This window comes from Octopus sinensis, linkage group LG12, assembly GCF_006345805.1.
Source record: "Octopus sinensis linkage group LG12, ASM634580v1, whole genome shotgun sequence".
Taxonomy (NCBI): domain Eukaryota; kingdom Metazoa; phylum Mollusca; class Cephalopoda; order Octopoda; family Octopodidae; genus Octopus; species Octopus sinensis.
In genome coordinates this window covers 45,096,512-45,117,321 of record NC_043008.1, presented here as the reverse complement: position 1 = coordinate 45,117,321, position 20,810 = coordinate 45,096,512, and the positions used below count along the sequence as shown (strand labels likewise).

The 20,810-nt window shown below is 38.3% G+C and overlaps 1 protein-coding gene across 1 annotated transcript in view; it reads left to right on the top strand.

The window, feature by feature from the left end:
- The window catches only part of LOC115218038 (sodium- and chloride-dependent neutral and basic amino acid transporter B(0+)-like), a 43,030-nt gene extending 33,791 nt beyond the window's left edge, over positions 1–9,239 (top strand). Inside the window, exons 10-15 of the mRNA XM_036507771.1 lie at positions 1,053–1,165; positions 2,455–2,583; positions 3,394–3,493; positions 4,133–4,239; positions 7,452–7,940; positions 9,108–9,239. Coding sequence (XP_036363664.1) covers positions 1,053–1,165; positions 2,455–2,583; positions 3,394–3,493; positions 4,133–4,239; positions 7,452–7,940; positions 9,108–9,239 — 1,070 coding nt within the window. The remainder of the gene's footprint in view (positions 1–1,052; positions 1,166–2,454; positions 2,584–3,393; positions 3,494–4,132; positions 4,240–7,451; positions 7,941–9,107) is intronic.
- Positions 9,240–20,810: the final 11,571 nt, after the last annotated feature.

Below are 20,810 nucleotides of genomic sequence, written 5' to 3'. Positions count from 1 at the left end.
AGATGAGCTACAAGGAGAGACTGAAAAACTGCGACTTTACTCTCTGGAGCGAAGGTGAGACACATAGGTAATAATCAATATATGGAACGACTCTAGAAGGGCTAGGACCTAATTTCGGCATTGAATGTTATACAAATGCCAGAAATGGCCTCCATTGTATTTTACCAAAGGTACCATCCACTCCATATAAATTCAGGACCAGGTACTGCAATAGCCTGGGGCTCAAAAGCCCAATAGCCTGGGGTTCAAGGCTCTACCACAAAAATTAAGAAACCTACATAAGGTGGACGTAGATGTCTTTAAAAAGGAACTAGATATCCTCCTCTTCACAATACCGGATGAACCGACGACTCGGCACGAGGTACGGACAAGGGCAGCGGAGTCAAACTTCCTCATGCACGAAATGGGCCAACAGCTGGGACAAAGACACATACGGAAGTGGTGATATGAATCCCTGCCATCAGCCTGAGAGACTCAGCCGAAAGATAATCATAAGTAACGGTGCAAAACCACGGTGGTGCTCCAGCATGACCGCAGCTGCATGGCTGAAACAAATAAAAAATATGTGCGTGTGTGTGAGTGTTTATGTGTGTGTGTGTGTGTGTGTGTGTGTGTGTGCGTGTGTGTGTGTTCAGGCATCGCTGTGAGGTAGGAAATTTGCCGGTCAACCACACGGGTCTGGGTTCAGTCTCAATGCTTGGTACCTCGGGCAAGTGTCTACTATTGTAGCCTCGGAGCAACCAGAATATTGTGAGTATTGTGTATGTGTATATATGTATGTGTGTGTGTTTGTGTGTGTATGCATGTATGCATGTATGTTTGTGTGTCCCAACATCGCTTGATAATTGGTATTGGTTTGTTTACATCTTCATATCTCAGAGGTTATTAAACAGTGAGCGGCAGAATAAGCATCAAGATTACAAATAAGTACTGGGGGTCGATTCATGCGACTAAAACCCTTCAAGGTTATGCCCCAGCATGGCCGCAGACTATTGATTAAAACAAGCAAAAGATTAAAAAATAATAATTTCGTTTTCTCTTTTCTTTTGTAGGTTTCGAGTTGGCCTTCGTCGTGTATCCTGAAGCTTTGGCGCGTCTTCCGATTCCACATCTTTGGTCAATTCTTTTCTTTTTCATGTTATTCATCCTTGGACTGGACAGCGAGGTAAACCAATATTGTTGATATAGTCTTGCATAAAACCCTCAATCAGATCATATATTCATCATCCTTTAACATCATCGTTGTTTTAACATCCACTTTTTCATGCTTGGCAGCATTAGACGGAATTCATTCAGGAATATTTTCTACGGTCGAATACCCTTTCTGGCGCTAACCCTCACCTATTTCCAGTCAAGATGATAATTCATTGGAAACAGATGACAGTGACGATCGTTTAAGTCGATCGTTTAAGACGATCGAGCAATTCCGATTAAAGAAGCCCCACACACAGCTACTACGCGCTCAGACGAAAGGTTTCTTTCAGTTTTTTCTCTACCAAACTAACTCGCAAAGCTATGGCACGCCGGGTGCCATAGCAGAAGACGCCACGCAGCGGAACGCCAGGCCATGCGTTTGTGCATAAGACCAAAAGTTATAACAAGAGATATAAGCGAGTAAATAAATTCCAGTATATTATTTAATCAGGATCAGAGAGACGAAGACCGAAAACAACCCTGGCGAAATTCTAATACGAACCTTATTGTTGCAACATCTACACAAACACAGTAGAACTCGCCATAAAGAAAGCTATTCGGCTGGTTATCACAGAGAAAGAAAGCTATTCGGCTGGTCACCAACAGGCGTCTATTATGCAATTAACTCATATATGTTGTATCTCTTTGTTCACCTCCTACGGCTGCTATAACGACATATATTCACACACCTTATAGATAGACCAACCCAGCACATTCATCTGTCTTCCTCATCCTCCTTTGATCCTTGTTCGTTGTCAAATCATATTTATATTTTCCCCCGTTGAGACCAACAAGGAAAACATAAATGATTTATTAATATTGGGTCGTAGAAAAAAAAAACAAAATGCCAGACGCTATTTTATCGTTCATCATTGTGAATAAAAATTCCACTGACGACAGCTTTTGCCGTTCGTTAATTCAAGATTGACAAAACAAGAGCTGGTGCCTTACCGCACGGCATTTTATAGACTGAAACTCTTTGTGACATATATTTGTCTTCAACCGAGTTCAGAAGGTATAAATATTGCTTAATTTAGTGACTAAAAATTTATAATTCACTCAATATTTTCAACACACTATTTTCTTGTTTCCTCTGACCTATTTTCTTGTTTCCTCTGACCTATTTTCTTCCTCTGACCTATTTTCTGTTGAATATTATTTTGATATTTCCCCCCTGTATTTTTTCTTTCGTTTTGTCTTTGGTTGCGAGCGTATTTCTAAACTCTTTTTCTTATCTTTATTTCATGCTTCCTGTTTCAGTTTGGTATGCTTGAGACGGTCCTCACTTGCATTCAAGATGAATATCCGGAACTTCGAAAGTACAAAGGATTCATTTGTTTGGGCTTTGGTGTTTGCTGTTTCTTTTTTGCCTTACCATGCGTCTGCCCTGTAAGTTGTACATTTGTGTTTCTCTTGTTTTACTCCAAAGGTTATCATTTCTTAGACTCCTACAAGACCAAATTCCAGTTATGGATAATAACGCAGAATATTGGCAATCGTTAATTTTGGATAGAATTCCTCGTGTGCATTGAGACAATAACGCACGGCTGATGGGACATTCAGCCAGTTTTGGCGAGAGTACGTTTTGGCACTGGAGGTCTTACTTTTAACTTGCAGTCCATCTCCTCAGAACAGATTGTGTAGCGCCCGGTCAAAATTTTCTTATTGCCTCTCTTTCCTTACCAGGGTCAAACCCAACGCAGACTTAATATCAGTCTGCACAAGCTGAGTCTTCTATTTCCACACATGGAAAAAAATCTGGGTTCTCAAGACTTTTCCACAAAACAATTCGTCACATCCGACATAAAGGATATTCATCATGAGGTGTATTCATAAGGGTATCCTTATGAAGAATATATTGTAAAATAGTTACATCCCATAATTACTAGCATCTAACCATTTTATAACAATGGATATCACACAACAGACATTGTTATTTATTTATTATTGTTTGGAAGTCAAAACCTCCAAGCAACATCTTTGACGAAGATTCTTTTGTCTTTTTAGAAATATTATTTACAATATCTGAGTCGGGTGGGGGAGCTTCAGTGAACAGCAGTTGGCTGTAATTATTTCAGAATTTGAAAGATTTTACAAATTTCGCATACGCCTGTATTTTCTCAGTCGTGCCCCTTGTACCCCTATTTCAGAACACCTGCTTTAGAATCTTATTTCTATGAGTTTTTTCTTCTTCTTCAGGGTGGAACCTATGTCGTCTCTCTTCTTGATGGGTATGCTGCTGACTTTTCAGTGCTCTGTGTAGCATCATGCGAGCTAATTGCTGTCATGTGGGTTTATGGTAAGTTCTTTGTTATGTCGATAGTGTGTGCGTGTGTGTGTGTGTGTGTGTGTAGTACTTGCCATAGAGTACAGCTGGTATCTCAAAAAAGCAAGATCGAGTCACACTTTCAGCATCCAGTTGAAGTTATTCCCCTGATATCTTGCACGCAACATCAAACACACAACCAGCGTCTCTTGCTTTAAATATTTTTCTTGGGTCCTCGAACTCAAAGGGCCGGTTCCCCGGTTTGCATGGCCTAAAGTGACCGATATCGTGACACTCCTCCTGAACGAAATGCCGGTCCACCGCAGGGTTGAAACCTAGCGATTTTTGAGGGGAAGGGACAAGTCAATTAATCGACCTCAGTCCTTTACTGGTTCCTGATTCTGCCGCCTTACAATAAACAATGACGATTTAGAGAGTGAACCTTCACACACCTAACACCCAAAAGCCAACCACACACGTCAGTGAGACTGAGTTGCGTATCCCCAAACTATGTCAAAATGCGATTAAAAAAGTTAGGATGGTCACGGATGGAACATCTTGATTATACAGATCCACTTAATCAAGGCTGACTTGGGACTAACACCGATTTATTTGTGCGTTCCTGTAATTCGAGATTAATTCAATTCTTTTCCTTTTTCTTTTTCCCTCTAGGTGCACGAAGATTTATAAATAACGTTCAATTCATGATCGGATACCAGCCCCACCCAGCTGCCTTTTGGATCTTTTGTTGGACTATTTGTTCTCCAATTCTAATCTCAGTAAGTGTTTCCTCCACAGTCCGGATTATTTCTACGGGGTTACCTTATAATTTTATTATTATTATTATTGTTATTATTATTATTATTATTATTATTATTATTATTATTATTATTATTATTATTATTATTCAGTAGTTTTATTTTTATAGCGTGCTTTCACTTCACTACCGAGCGCAGCTCTGTGTGCCTTGGGTATGTGCTGTGATTTGTTGTGCTGCTCTGATGGTTATTGTATGGAAAGTGTTCTGCGTAGGATGTGTGCAGTGCCTAGTAGTGCAATTTTCTGTATGTTATATGTGTTTGTAAGTCCTGGTGTTTTTGTTATGTATTTGTCTGAATATTTTTTTATCATGCCTAATGCACCTACTATGATAGGAATTGTTTCTGTTTTCAGATTCCACATTCTAGTTACCTCTATTTCCAGGTCTTTGTATTTTGAGAGTTTCTCCATTTCTTTTAGAGACGCGTTGTCATCTGCCGGTATTGATACATCAATTAGTAAGCATTTTTTTCTTCATGATCTCTGACAACTGTATCTGGTCTGTTGGTCTTAATTTCTCTATCTGTGTGTATCGGCATATCCCAGAGTATGGTTGCTTTCTCGTTTTCTGTGACCTTTTCTGGTGTGTGCCTATACCATCTTTTTTCTGTTGTTATTCCATAATGTTGGCATAGCTTCCAATGTATGTAGGTTCCAACTCTGTCATGTCTGTGAATATATTCCTTCTTAGCCAGGACTGGGCAGCTAGAGATATGATTTATTGTTTCTTGTCCATCTCCACATATTCTGCAGTTACTTGTAATATTTCTTTTCATTACATGTTTTTGGTAATTTCTGGTGGGGAGGCTTTGGTCTTGTGCTGCAATTAAAAATCCCTCTGTTTCTGCTTTGAGTCCTGAGCTTCTCAACCTTTGCTGGGATTTTTCTTTGTCTATTTCTTTTGCGTTTAGTTTAGTGCAGTATTTACCATGAAGGGGCTTTTCTTGCCATCGTTTTATCATGGTTCGTTGCTGTTCTATTTTTAGTTTGGATTTCATTTGTTTTATAACTTTTATGTTTCTACATTATCTTCTTCTTCTTCTTCGTGTTTATTAGGTGGTATGATTTCTTGTTTGTATTTGTCAGCTTCCTTAAATACTGAGAACAGTTTTTTGTTTTGCTCGTGTTTTGCTGCTATCTGGATCAGTTTTCCTTCCTTCTGAAGTAGATATTTTTGCAGTCCTATGGTGGTTATTTTATAGTAGTTTTCCAGCTGTATAAGGCCTCTACCACCTTCTATACGTTGTATTACCTTCTAGACGTTGTACCACCTTCTATACGTTGTACCACCTTCTATACGTTGTATTATTATTATTGAGTGAGAGAGCAGTTCATGCCATCAAAGTGACACTGGGGTAAAATATACGAAGCCCAATATACCCATCATGACTACCCGTCTGATAAAGGTACACCAGGCACATGCATCACAACCATATGTGCGCGACATGGTGATCTCATATCAAGATAAACAGCACATGACCTTGCAGGTGGGGCCCAGTTAGAATTTTCTTCAGGTTGAGTAGCCCATCCTGCTCAAACGGTCCCTGAATAAGGGTTGCTTTAGGATGTTGAAAGAAACACCTATGTTTCCAGAGGTGAACCATTCAAACTCCAAAGAATCCTTCTCAACACATGGCCATGATGCTCCCCCACTACTTCTGCTCGTGATCAGAGATGCACATATCGTCAGCCACTAAGGGACATGCTCAACTGGTTAAGGTCAAACAACTGACAAGCAAATCTGTGGTATTGAGCAGAATATTTGCTGTAGCCCATCTTTTATACCAAGACAAAACAATGTACATGATAACACTTCCAATCAGTTAAGATCAGAAGCCATGAGAGCCACTGCCTGGTACTGCATCAGGGCATAGTTAAGATCAGAAGCCATGAGAGCCACTGCCTGGTACTGGATCAGGGCATTTATTATTATTATTATTATTTATTATTATTATTATTATCATTATTATTATTATTATTATTATTATTATTATTATTATTATTATCATTATTATTATTATTATTATCATCATCATCATCATTATTATTATTATTATTATTATTATTATCATTATTATCATTATTATGATTATTAATATTATTATTATCATTATTATTATTATTATTATTAATACTATCATTATTATCTTTATTATCATTATTATTATTATCATTATTATTATTATTATTATCATCATTATTATTATCATTATTATTATTATCATTATTATCATTATTATTATCATTATTATTATTATTATTGTTATTATTATTATTATCATTATTATTATCATTATTATTATTATTATTATTATTATTATCATTATTATTATCATTATTATTATTATTATTATTATTATTATTATTATTATTATTGCTATTATTATTATTATCATTATTATTATTATTATTATAATTATCATCATTATTATTATTATTATTATTAAAACGGTGAATAGCTGAATCGTTAGCACGCCGGGCGTAATGCTTAACGGCATCTTATCTGTCTATGTTCTGAGTTCAGATTCCGCCGGGGTCGACTTTGCCTTTCATCCTTTTGGGGTCGATAAATTAAGTACCAGTCGCGTGCTGGGGTCGAAAATGTAATTGACTGACTCCCTCCCACCAAATTTCAGGCCTTGTGCCTATAGTAGAAAGGATTATTATTATTATTATTATTATTATTATTATTATTATTATTATTATCATTATCATTATTATTATTATTATTATTATTATCATTATCATTATCATTATCATTATTATTATTATTATTATTATTATTATTATCATTATCATTATTATTATTAGTATTATTATTATTATTATTATTATTATTATTCATAAGGCGGCGAGCTGGCAGAATCATTAACACATTTCGTCTGCCGCTACGTTCTGAGTTCAAATTCGATTTTACCTTTCATCCTTTCCGATTCTATAAATTAAATACCAGTAGAATGCTGGGGGGGGGCAACGTCATCATAAGGCCTTGAGGGCTCAAAATTTTTCATACACCCCTCGTACGTCTACTTTCTATGCTGTCATGTGTTCGACGAACCAACACGATTTTCAAAATCCAGGCCTTGTACCTAGAGTAGAAAAAAAGAATATTTCATTTTACAGACACCGAAGAGGTAAACACAATTCTATAAACATGTATTTCTCTTTGCAGATGCTTTTTGTTTACCGGATGATCCGGTACAAACCTCCCAAATACGATAATGGTGAAGTTTATCCGGAATTTGCCCAGATTGTTGGCTGGCTCTTATCCGCTCTGTGTTTATGCCCGATACCACTTTACTGCGTTTATAGGTTCATCTATGAATTTATAAAATCCAAAAAACCAACCTGTAAAAATGCAAAAATAGTAAGACTTAAAGGCGTAAGTATTATATTTTCGATTCCATTGTATGCAGGCTTAACACCAACGTCATCATTTTACGAAGGGTGTATGAAAAGAGTTTTGAAGCTCAAAAAAGCAAAATATGATGAAAGTACAAGGCTTCAAGGCTTAAAGGCCTTGAGGGCTCAAAACTTTTCATACACCCCTCGTATGTCTACTTTCTATGCTGTCATGGGTTCGATGAACCAACACGATTTACATCAGTTTTCCGTCCTCCTAGACATATTGGGGGATCAGGATCTCCAACAAACCAATCCAGTATATTTAGTACTCTGGTTTGTTTTCTTTTGTTCCATGCACTTCCTGTCGCCAACTACTCTGTCGAGTGAACAGGGCGAATTTTATTGTTTCACTAGAACTAGTGAAATAGTCATATGTTCAGAGTAAAGAATCGATCCTATGATGTCTCCGCTCATTCAACAACTTTTTATAAAGTGTACCGGTTGCAATGTGGTGGCACCAGCACTGGTGAGGTTGCTTTGTACCCTGCAATACGAAAGACATTGTTTTTTCCTGCTCAATTTCGTCTACGTTCATTCGGAGAGATGTGACCAGAAGGATTCGTTAAGATTGCAAAATATAAAAGGGAATGGAAAGCAAAAGGGGGGAAGAGAGAGTATGAAAAGGGAAAACGATGTGATAGGTCCGGTGGTACAGAAAAGAGTGAAAAATGGGAAGGATATATATCTGTTAAAATGGAATGTCAGTGTGATTTTCATTTTTGCGTAATTTAGACGCATTATATATTCACCGCACTCTGTGTGTGCATGTATATATATATATGTATATATATATATATGTGTGTGTGTGTGTGTGTGTGTGTGTGTGTGTGTGTATTGCTTCAGATCATGGACTGCGGTCATACTGGGGCACCACCTTGGAGTGTTTCGTCGGACAAATTAATCCCACTACCTGGTATTTATTCTATCGGTCTCTTTCGCCGAACCGATAGATTATGGGAACATAAACAAACCAACACCAGTTAGCAAGAGGTGGAGTCACACGCGCTCACAGGACGGCCTTCATATGTTTCCCGCCTGCAAACTCCACTCACAAGGTGTGTCAGTAGTCTGTGGCTAGAGCAGAAGTGAGATCGAAACAGAAACCGTGGCTGCAAAGCGAGTTTGTTAACCACACAACCATGCCTCTCTCTCTCTCTCTCTCTCTCTCTCTCTCTCTCTCTCTCTCTCTCTCTCTCTCTCTCTCTCTCTCTCTCTCTCTCTTTCTCTCTCTCTCTGTCACTGGATGACAAACTAATTTTTTGTGAAACTCCAAAAATAATCTTTCACAATTTCAAAACAGAGACGATTAAACCAAATAACGTTACAAGAAAATAATATATATTTCTACCGTCATACAACTTTTCGCTGTATACATCATTATAATCTATATCTATATATTTTCTTTGTTCTTTCTATCCAACAGGTCATTCAGAAAATTACTACACCTACAGAATTCTGGCGCCCTGCTGGGAATAAAAAAGAAACAAAAAAAGAAAGAAAAATCAGGGAGAAAGGAGAGGATAATTATGGTTATGAAGGAAACAAGAAGTATTAATTTTTTACGAATGTCATCTCAGAATCTGCTGCCATTTGCAACATTTATTTTTTAGGTTTTATTTCTGAGCTTTCGTTATTAATTACCAAAAGAAATTTGAAGCTAAGAAATGAAATTGGAAAACACAAAATACATCTTGCTAAAATGTCATATCTTAAGTTAATAATTCCTGTGTTTATAATTCTTTATAATGTACGTTTTAATTGTATTTTATATTTCATTTTTCATGGGTTTTTTCTCAATATTTTCACTATTGTTTTAAACAATACTTTGACGGTTTTTACTATTGCCAATGTTTTTAATATGAGAAATATCTTCAGAATTATTAAATGCAGTGATAAGGGAATAAACCCAATATGGTGTTAACAAACGTTATTGTCTAGTGCGGTCAACAAAGAGAGATAACTCCAAATGTTGGTGAAATGCCTTATTGGACTTCGTTAGCGAAGTTACAGCTTTCGCTGTTGTCATAACTACCCTACTATTTGGAGATGTTCATAAAAAATAAAAAATAATTAAAAATGAAATCAATTGTTATTTTAATTTTAAAAGGGCGTTGGCCACATATTTAAGTAATAGAAATTAAGATTGCATTATTTTTAATATATTGGTTTCGTGTATGACAAACAGAATATAATTTGGACTTTTGAGATTGTTCTATGGTTACTATTCTTAATTGGAATCAAGCGACCTCATATTCCACTGTCGATGCCAGTGGAAACTGAATGATGGGAAAAACTTTCTTTCTATTTCTTGGTGGAAGAGTCTACTATACGTAGCCTTTGTTCTTTGGTCCTAAAGGAACCAATATACACTCTTAAGGTCGATTCACTTCATTTTACCTTTGTGGTTAATGCATGAAGAAAAGTATGATAGCCACAAGTTCTTATTCCTAATTATGGTGGAATATCGAAGGAAAAGTATTTTTGTTTGTGTTTTTTTTGTTTTGTTTTTTTTCTTCTAAATAATTGGTCACCGATGGAAAGCAGGAATTGAACTCCCGATCAATTTATTTTAACCTATGATTCCAGTTGCCAATGGAAAGCATTTGAATTCACTTATAATGCTGAATAGTAACGACGCAGAAATGCATTTGTCTTACAATACGATGACGTCAGTCATGACAACCCAATGAGGAGGATTTTCTCCTGAGACTATTTCCGCAGAGAACCGGTCTTCTCGTGTCCCAGAGTGTACGAAAGTTTTAAATATGATTCGACACAAAAAAAGATACATACATATACAAGACTTCATTTAGTGGGACTGAACCCGGAACCATGTGGTTTGGAATCAATCTTCTTACCACACAACCACGCCTGTGTCTCCCTTGCCCTGTTTCTAATACTTTGGGATATTACTCGTGACGTTAACCATACTTTCATCTCCTGTCTGGCCCTAAGACCCTATTCTGCTTTTTAATTTCGTTTTGCCCCTATGTCCGCATTTCCCTCATCCGTCCACTAATGGAGGAGGCGCAATGGCCCAGTGGTTAAGGCAGCGGACTCGCGGTCGTAGGATCGCGGTTTCGATTCCCAGACCGGGCGTTGTGAGCGTTTATTGAGCGAAAACATCTAAAAAGCTCCACGAGGCTCCGGCAGGGGATGGTGGTGATCCCTGCTGTACTCTTTCACCACAACTTTCTCTCACTCTTACTTCCTGTTTCTGTTGTACCTGTATTTCAAGGGGACGGACTTGTCACTCTCTGTGTCACGCTGAATATCCCCGAGAACTACGTTAAGGGTACACGTGTCTGTGGAGTGCTCGTTAATTTCACGAGCAGGCTGTTCCGTTGATTCGGATCAACCGGAACCCTCGTCGTCGTAACCGACAGAGTACTTCCAAAATATATATTTTGATAGAAATGGCAAGACAACAAAAGAATGAAAGAGACCTCGATATTATGTAAATAGAGGAATTTATCTGTAAATATAATATGTAACAATTATTCGGTGGCCATGATAAAACTCCGAGTTTCGGATGTCGGGGTGGAAACCCACGCTGGCGAATGCGTGGTTGAGCATGTGTGTGTTTCAAGTGAGGGTGGATTAGTATATACATATATGCGCATGTACGTGGGTGTGCAGGTGTGCATGTGTATGTATGGACATGCGCGCTTACGCGATTACTATGAACATTTTTACTCCCTTACCTTTACTCCCTCCCCTTACTTAGCAGTCATTCTAATAGCTCTTTTGTCTTAATAACCGTCAATCACACAGTAATTTCCCTTTGTTTAACGGTCATTTTCATAGCATTTTCCCGATAGCCCGATAACTGAAGAGATGCTGGCGTGGGTTTCCGCCCCGACATCCGAAACTCGGAGATTTATCATGGCTACTGAATAATTGTCACAAATTATATTTACAGATACACACACACACATACATATATATATATATATATATATATATATATATATATATATATATATATATATATATATACTCAAAAGAATTCCAACTTTGATTTTCACTTTTTATTTACAGTCTTATAATGAAGTGATATAATATAATGAAATTGTAGAATATTAAATGTCTATTCTGATTGAACTGCTGCTTTCATGCATTAAACTCTGCAATATTCAGGTTCATGGAGTAGCGGTGACAGTTATGTTTGCCAATTTACAACTGTAGTGAAATGGCTAAAATTTGTGCCTTAAATACATTTGTATAGACTCCGGAATGTTAAGTTTTGCAAATTGTTTTCTGACCAATCAGTGTGTGGCTTCACTAAATTACTTCAGTTAATTGGTGTTTGGTTTAGGCGTCATGGTTTGTTGAACATGTCAAGAGACTTGTATTTTGACCCTGGCCAAAGCAATATTTGTTTGGCTATTTTTAGAAATATTGTAACATTTCTCAGGAATTTTTACATTTCAATTATCTTCATCACCATTATCATCACCATTATCCTCACCTTTATTATGGTGGTGATGGTGGTAGTGGTGGTGGTGGTGGTGGTTGTAGTGGTGGTGGTGATTGTGGTGGTGGTGGTGGAAGTGGTGGTGGTGGTGGAAGTGGTGGTAGGAGTGGCTGTGGTAATAGAATGCTGTAATAAAACCCTAAATACGATTTTTTTTACTCGTTTTCTGTTGACTTAGCTAGTATTTTCTTGCTATCGTCATCGTGAGAACTTTTAGTATTGTTGTTGTTGTTGTTGTTGTAGTAGTAGTAGTAGTAGTATAGTAGTAGTAGTAGTATAGTAGTAGTAGTAGTAGCAGCAGCAGTACCTTTAAGTATTAGTATTATTGTTTATTTAGTTTGGGTTGGAATTTATCAATAAAGTTCTTTTCTCTGACTTTTCTCTCGATTTCCCTTGGACTGTGCAGTTTGTGAACTGGAAATATAAACTAGCTTCAAGGCAGCCCTATCGAGCGGCTTTTAAGCTAGCTCCCGTGGAGGGCTCTTCATTGGGCCTTCAGCCCAATAATGACACTTCACGCATTGAGCACGTATTAAAATTTTATTAAGCTTGACCAATATTTTTCAAGCAATGAACAATTTTCATCAAAACAGTGATAGAGTTTGTCGATTTGGAACTTGTTGCAAAGCTGCGTGATAAACAACATTTTTTGTCCTCCCATTCAGGCGTCAGTGCAATTTTTTCCTTTCTAACCTCTTTCTTTCTTTCTCTCTCTCTCTCCCTCTCTCTCTCTCTCTCTCTTTATCTCTCTCAATCTATCTATCTGTCTATCTCTCTCTCTCTGTTGATTGTTTTCAACCATCACCACCACCATCGCCACCACAACTGCCACACACACACCATTCAGACTTCTGGCACCACCACCACCATCATCAACACCTTTGACTTCGCCGCCTTCCCCTCCACCACCATCACCACTGTCTTTCACATTGCTTACTGTCACCGTCATGCTTGACCGCCACAGCTACCACCACCACCACCACCACCACACCACCACCATCACCACCGTCGTCACCGCCTCTATCACAACTACAGCTCATACTACTACTGTCACCCTATTACCATATCAACTGTCAATCTACTACCGCCCTCACCTTCTCTATACCTACTATTACTCTCACCCCCACAAAGAGGAGTAGAAGGAATGCCATTGAATAATGAGAGAGTGGGGGTTCAAAGTGTGACACACTGACACACAGAAATTCGTTTTGGCATTTATTATTATAGATATTAGGCGGCGGTGAGCAGAAACGTTAGCACGCCGGGCGAAATGCGTAGCCGTATTTCGTCTGCCGCTACGTTCTGAGTTCAAATTCCGCCGAGGTCGACTTTGCCTTTCATCCTTTCGGGGTCGATAAATTAAGTACCAGTTACGCACTGGGATCGATGTAATCGACTTAATCCGTTTGTCTGTCCTTGTTTGTCCCCTCTGTGTTTAGCCCCTTGTGAAATATATTATTATAGATATTTTCCAAGCATACTCAAAGGTATCTGACGGACATCTGGGTCTCTAATTTGCTTTCGGTGCCTGTCGGTGCACACGTGGACGTTCTGAAGGTGCATTTCCAGTCTGCCCCACATATAGTTCTTCACAATTCGGGCATTTGATACAGTAAATCAAATTTCTGATTTTGCAGTTCATATTTGCGTTTGTGAGTATTTTTTCCGGTTTTTGTGCTCATATATAGACCGGAATGTATGAATTGGCATGTGCCACACCAGCTATCATTGCATTTAGATACAGTGAATGATTGGTCTTCGTTGCTAGCAAAGACCAATAATTCAACATGGATGCAACCTATTGACTGAAACAAGCAAAAGGAAAGGTAGAAGAATGGGCTCCACACAGGGTGCGTATATATATATAGATTTCTTTATTGCCCACAAGGGGCTAAACATAATTACCAGCGTTCTAAGCCCCTCATATTCTTTGTGTGCGTGTGTGTGTGTGTCTGTGCACTCAACCACATTTCTATAAATCTTTTACTGGTTTCAGTCATTGGACTTTGGCCATGCTGGGGTACTACTTTGAAGGGTTTACCCGAACAAATTGATTTCAGTTCTTGTTTCGAGTCTGATAACTTATTCTATTCGCTACATTACGGGGACGCAAACCAACCAAACCGGCTACTAAGCGATGTGAGACCACACACACACACACACACACACACACACACACACACATACACACACACACACACACACAAATAAATACATACATACATACATACATACATACATACATACATACATACATACATACATACATGTGTGTGTGTTTGTGTGTGTGTGTGTGTGTGTGTGTGTACAACAGGCTAGAATTATTGTAGAAGACATTTGCCCAAGGTACCACGTGGTGGAACTGAACCAGAAACCACGTGGTTGGAAAGCGATATTCTAAACCACACAGTCATAGGTGTACCGAAAGATAGTGCCCTACTTTCAGGCAAATAGTCTGATGTCATACCATAAATAGTTTACAAGTTAATAACAGGTGTTCTTGCAGTCAACCTAATAATGATGTATGTATATATATATATATACATATATATACATACATACATACATACATTATATATATATATATTATATATATATATATATATATATATTATTGTTTTACTGTTTCAGTCACCGAGAAGATGGTACGAGAGTGGAGAAAGGAGGAGGAAAATTTAAGATAAATACCTAAACAAAAATGTGCAATGCGTTGGCAGAAGTTGGAAAATAATGTAACGGAATCGGTACTCCAGCAGAGACAAGATGGCTACAATGTAACACGAAACAAAATAAAATTTTATGCCCTAAATTGGGTTAAATTCTATAAAGAATAAAGTAAAGATTTTAAAGCAACAATAGGCTGGTGCAATTGTTTTATAAAACAGAAAAAAAATCTGGTAATAAGGGAGAAAATCATAATCGCCCCAAAACTCCCGAGAGATCTCGATCACAAAGTAAACAGCTTTCACCAGTTCATCATCCTGCTGAGAAAAAGGCATCAGTTTCAATGGTCTCATATTGGAAATATGGATGAAACTCCATTAAACTTTGGCCATGCTGGGAAACAAAATGGTAGATTTGAAAGGAGTAAAAACAGAGCACGTGAAAAACACAGAATAGGAGAAAACGAAGTTTACATTGGTATTATCCTGCATGGCTGACGGTACATGATAAAAACCCATGGTTATTTTTAAACGTAAAGCGAAGCCCAAAATAGATTTCCTTCCTGACGTTTTTGTTCATTTTCACGAGAAAGGGTGAATGGACGAGAGAGGTGTGAAAATTTGGATTGAGAATATTTGCAACAAGCGGCCAGGTGGAATACGAAACGAACGCAGTTTATTAGTTTAAGTTATGTTTCGTAGCCACGTAACAGCAAATACTATAACACGAATGATGATGAATAATTTATGAAAAATATAAGTATGTTATTCTAAATGTTATTATTACAGTTATACATCACCATTAAAATTTTTGGAAGGTTAGCAAAAGACAAAGGTTACTATGAGCGCAACCGTAACTCGATACTTACATTTTCTCAGCCGCACTCAATGATATAGAATTATCTCTTGAATAGGCTATTTATTATGAAGATATGTCAATAATATATGAAGTAATAATATTTTTATTGCTTATATTGTAATTTTTTGTATTTTGTTAACTTGTTCGAGTGTGTCTGGTTATCGCACCGAGGTCGTGGTTAGCCCACTTACAAAATCAGTTAGAATTACAAGCTTGATTTTTAGAATGATGGCATAAGACGACCCCAAATTTTTAGGGTGATTGTCTTACACGCGAAAATATACTGTATATATATATATATTATATATAATATATATATATATATATATATATAGATATATATATATATATATAATTATATATATATATTATATATACATATATATATATATATACACACATATATAATGTATACATATATTTATACATACATACATACATGCATATGTATTTAACAAATGCCGCGCGTGGAAGGTGTTTTAAGCCATTTAACACACACAAAAACCGTTAGATTCTCTTCAACATTTAAATTTAATTTACCAAAATATTTTCGTCGCTTTGAGACCGCATTAGTTCATGGTCATGAACTAACTGTTACTTTCTCAGATGCAGCACGGAATTTTGTCAGTGAACAGGTCGCGGTCTCAAAGCGACGAAAATATTTTGGCAAATTAAATTTAAATGTTGAAGTGAATCTAACGGTTTTTGTGAGTTTCTTAAATGGCTTATAAACACCTTCCACGCAGAAATTGTTTTCGTTCGAACACACGATTTCAGATCAAGTCACTTGCTATGCAAGTACATCTCCGTAATATATATATATATATATATATATATGTGTGTGTGTGGTGTGTGTGTGTGGTTTGTGTGTGTGTGTTGTGTGTATGGGTAGTATGTATTATGTATGTATGTACGTATATATATATAGTGTATTATATATATATATATATATATATAATATAACGGGAAGCTTTATGAAAATAAACAAAAGACGAAGGCAGGTGGAAAACAAACGAACAATTGTATTAGTATGGCGCTCAGGAAATATAAATAAAACAAGTCTTTAACGTTTCGAGCCTACGCTCTTCAACAGAAAGATACACAGAGAGAGAAAAACACAGAAAGAAGGAGAGAAAAAAAATGCGTGCAGTAGCTAACGATCAACATGGCGATCTGATTTCGGCCAGAGGTCAAAGATCAAACATGAGACGCGAGAGCGAAATAAGGGGAGATAATAGGGTTGATAAAGGGTGAGGACCAGCTAAAAGTGCGTGGGAAGGGTCTGGATGTGTGTATGTATAGTGTTGGTGTATGTATTAGTATGTATAAGGGTGTGTGTGTGTGTGTGTGTGTGTGTATGAGAGAGTATTAGTGCGTAAGATTGGTCTGGACATGCGTATGTATGGGGTTGGTGTATGTATTAGTATGTATTAGTATGTATTAGTACGTATTGTATGTATAGGTATGTGTGTGTGTGTGTGAGAGAGTATAAGTGCGTATGCGGGGTCTGGACGTGTGTATGTATAGGGTGGTGTAAGTATTAGTATGTACTAGTATGTATTAGTACGTATTAGTATGTATTAGTTGGTGTGTGTATTAGTATGGCACATCATATGTGATGTGATGTATAAAGTCATGTGGTGTAGTGAGGAGAAGAGGGAGGGGAGAAGAGGGAGGGGAGAAGAGGGGGAGAAGGAGAAGAGGGGGAGAAGGGGAGGGGAAGAAGAGGGGGAGGAGAAGGGGGAAGAGGAGAGGATGGGGAGAAGGAAGGGGAGGAGGGGGATGAAGGAGGAAAGAGGGAGAGGGGGAGAGAGGGAGTGAGGGAGCAGAGGGAAGGGGAAGAGGGAGGGAGAAAGAGGGAAGAAGGGAAGGGGAGTAGGGGTGAAAGGATGAAGGACTGAAGAAGTAGGGGTCGGGGGGAGAAAGGATAGGTGAGGAGGGGGGAGAGGGGGGTTAGACGAGGAGGGGGGAGAGTTGAGACCAAATGGCGTATAAGAGCGAAGAGAGAAGATTAATTCCTGTTCACGGCGCAAACGCGAATCCGGATGGCCTCTGTGTAAGGACAAACCGAACACAGATAGGTGTTGCAAGGAGTGACCGGTGGAGCGGAAATGGCGTGAGACCGGTGTGTCGTTCGCAAGGTGGATGTCACGAAGGTGTTCCGCGAACCGGTCAGCCAAGCGGCGTCCGTTTGTCCGATGTACAAGGAATGCAGAGAGAGCAAGAGATGCAATAGATAATATTGCTGGAGGTGCAGGTGAAGGAGTGGATGATGGGATAGGGTCGATGGTGGGTGCTAGTGAGGCGGGTTGGTGTTGGAGAGTAAGGGCAAGTGCGGCAATGTGGGCGGGAGCAGGGGAACGAGCCGGGTTGGGAGGTAGGGTCAGGGAAGGAGCTATGGACCAAAAGGTCTCGAAGGTTGTGGGCTCGTTTGAAAGAGGGGAGGGGTCGGTTAGGGAAGAGGTGTGAAGTGGACGGGTCGGACTGGAGATGACGGAAAGCTCGAAGAATGGTGCGTTGGAGACGTAGGGTCGTGGGGTGTTAAGTGAGGGGAAAAGGGAGGCGGGGAGACTACAGGGCGGGTTCGGGGAGAGAGAGCAGATACACGGTCCACGGACCGTGCTCTGGCAAGGGCGGTGTGGATAGTGGTGAGGGGGTATCCACGTAGGGTGAAGTGGTGAGCCATACGTTGAGACTGAGTCTCAAAGTCATGGTCGTCACTACAGAGCCTACGTAGACGGAGGAATTGGGAATAGGGGATGGAAAGCTTGGTGTGTTCTGGGTGGGAGGAAGAGAAGTTATAAACATATATATAGAAATATATATACATACATATATATACACATGTATACATATATATCCTGAGACCCTCTTCGGTCATAACTGACCATGGGGTTGCATCTAGAAAGTTAGCCACCCCCCAGGCACAAGTCCAGGCAAGGTTGTTTATAGAAGACCACCAGTTGCCCATGTATATCGGCCTCCTCTCTCCCCACCGATGTTATCCAAGGGAAAGGCAAAGGCCGATACAGCTTGGTACCTGTGACGCCGCAACTCCTCGTGCGATATGGTCAAAATACCACCGCAGTGAATATAATGACGAAGTAAATATATAAATTTATATAAATAAGGATAGGATTGTTATTCAAAATACTGATCATATCAAGTGGCCAGCATAGGAATAAAAACTCATAGCTAATAATCTTTATATATAAAAGAGAGGTTGTGTGCTGTCTGTCTCCTACGATTTAGATTCCTAACTACTCCCACATTTTGTGGTGCAGTTTAACCAAAACCGGGTATCTTATAGTCGTGATTCATATCGAGCCCTTCTGGGTATTAGCGCGCCGTCTACGATGAGTCTACGATTTAAAAAAAAATTACCATCAATTTTTCCCATTTTTAATGCATTTTTGGCATATATAAGGGAAGTAACTCTCTAAAAATTTATTATTAAATCTCAGAACGTAAAAAACTACAGTAACCCCCCCCCTTGTGGTTAGCCGTAATGAGATGGCTATTATACTTGACATCTCTAAAAATGCTTATATAGTTATTTCCCTTACAAACCCGAGCAACGCCGGCCGATACTGCTAGTTATTAATAAAATTCCCATGCTAACCACTTGATATGATCGGTATTTTGAATAACAATCCTATCCTTATTTATATAAATTTATATATTTACTTCGTCATTATATTCACTGCGGTGGTATTTTGACCATATCGCACGAGGAGTTTAGGCGGGAAATTTAATCAGGTTTGTTTAATTTAATTTATTTTATTCATTTGTTTTTATCTACTTATTTTTCTTTTCATTTCTTTCTTTTTATTTTGCATTAATTTTATTTATTTTCATACTTACCTTCGGCAGTGCAGTACAAATTTTTGTGATATTTGAATCACTATTTAAACGATTAAACACATCTTTTGTACACAAATACAAAATACATACACATATAATGAAGCCATGGCATGTCGATCAACACAAACACACATCCGATATCTGTGACATACACACACACATAGTCTTCGCTCTAAGGAAAAAAAGCACCGTCGAATTTTTGACGTACACAATATTTTAACCATTTAGAAATATTTTTAACTGAATGTAAATTTCCGTAAAAATATTTTTTATTTATTTACTTTTGCTTTAAAGTGAAAGAGAGGAGAAAGTGGAAGATGTAAGTACATGTAATGGACGTGTTTGTGTGAAAGAGACTCAGAGAGAAAGAGAGAGGGAGAAAGAGGAAGAGAGGGGAAGAGAAAGAGAGAGAGAAAAGAGAGAGAGGGAGAGTTGGTGAATGGGTATGTAGTCATGACATTAAATGAGTGAACTTCTGGTACGAATGTTTACATTTTGTAACTCTTTAAGGAGAATAAAAACGTCGCCCTTTTGACCTACCACACACACACTGATATACAGAAATTTCTTTGCGGAGATTACTTATAGTTTCATCATTTCAGATTTGATTTTATTTCATTCATTTGACATTTCTAATTGCTTTGTTGTTTTGATTTAATTCTCTTAATACAACATTACATACAAAAATAAGCACAGATCAATTATGCCACATGGAAGGAGATGGAGATCATCGTGGTCAAAAGAGGATGCCAAAAGGCGTCGGCAAGAAGCAAGGGCAAAGAGGCAACAGGAAACGTCTGAGATGGCAGCACGTGATCCATGGTTCTTACTGCAATAACAGCTCACCATGTTGGGAAAATGTTACATGTAGTAAGAGGTACCCAAAGCCATTCATTGCACAAATAATGTGTGGTGATGATTCATATCCCAAGTACCGGAGACGGTCTCTGGAAATGGGTAGATTACAAAGAGTTCAAGAAGGATGCCGAAATCAAGCTGTTACTTCTCAGTGGGTAGTCCCCCCACAATTCCTAACTATGGAGGTTATTCAAATACTACTTCAATGTAGAAATTCGATAACCTATCGAATATGTTATAAAGTACACAATGAAAGGAAGAGATCAAGCCGCGGGCCGACCAAAACCTTGTGAGTGGATTTGGTAGATGGAAACTGAAAGAAGCCCGTCGTATATATGTATATATATATGTGTGTGTGTGCGTGTATGTTTGTGTGTCTGTGTTTGTCCCCTAGCATTGCTTGAC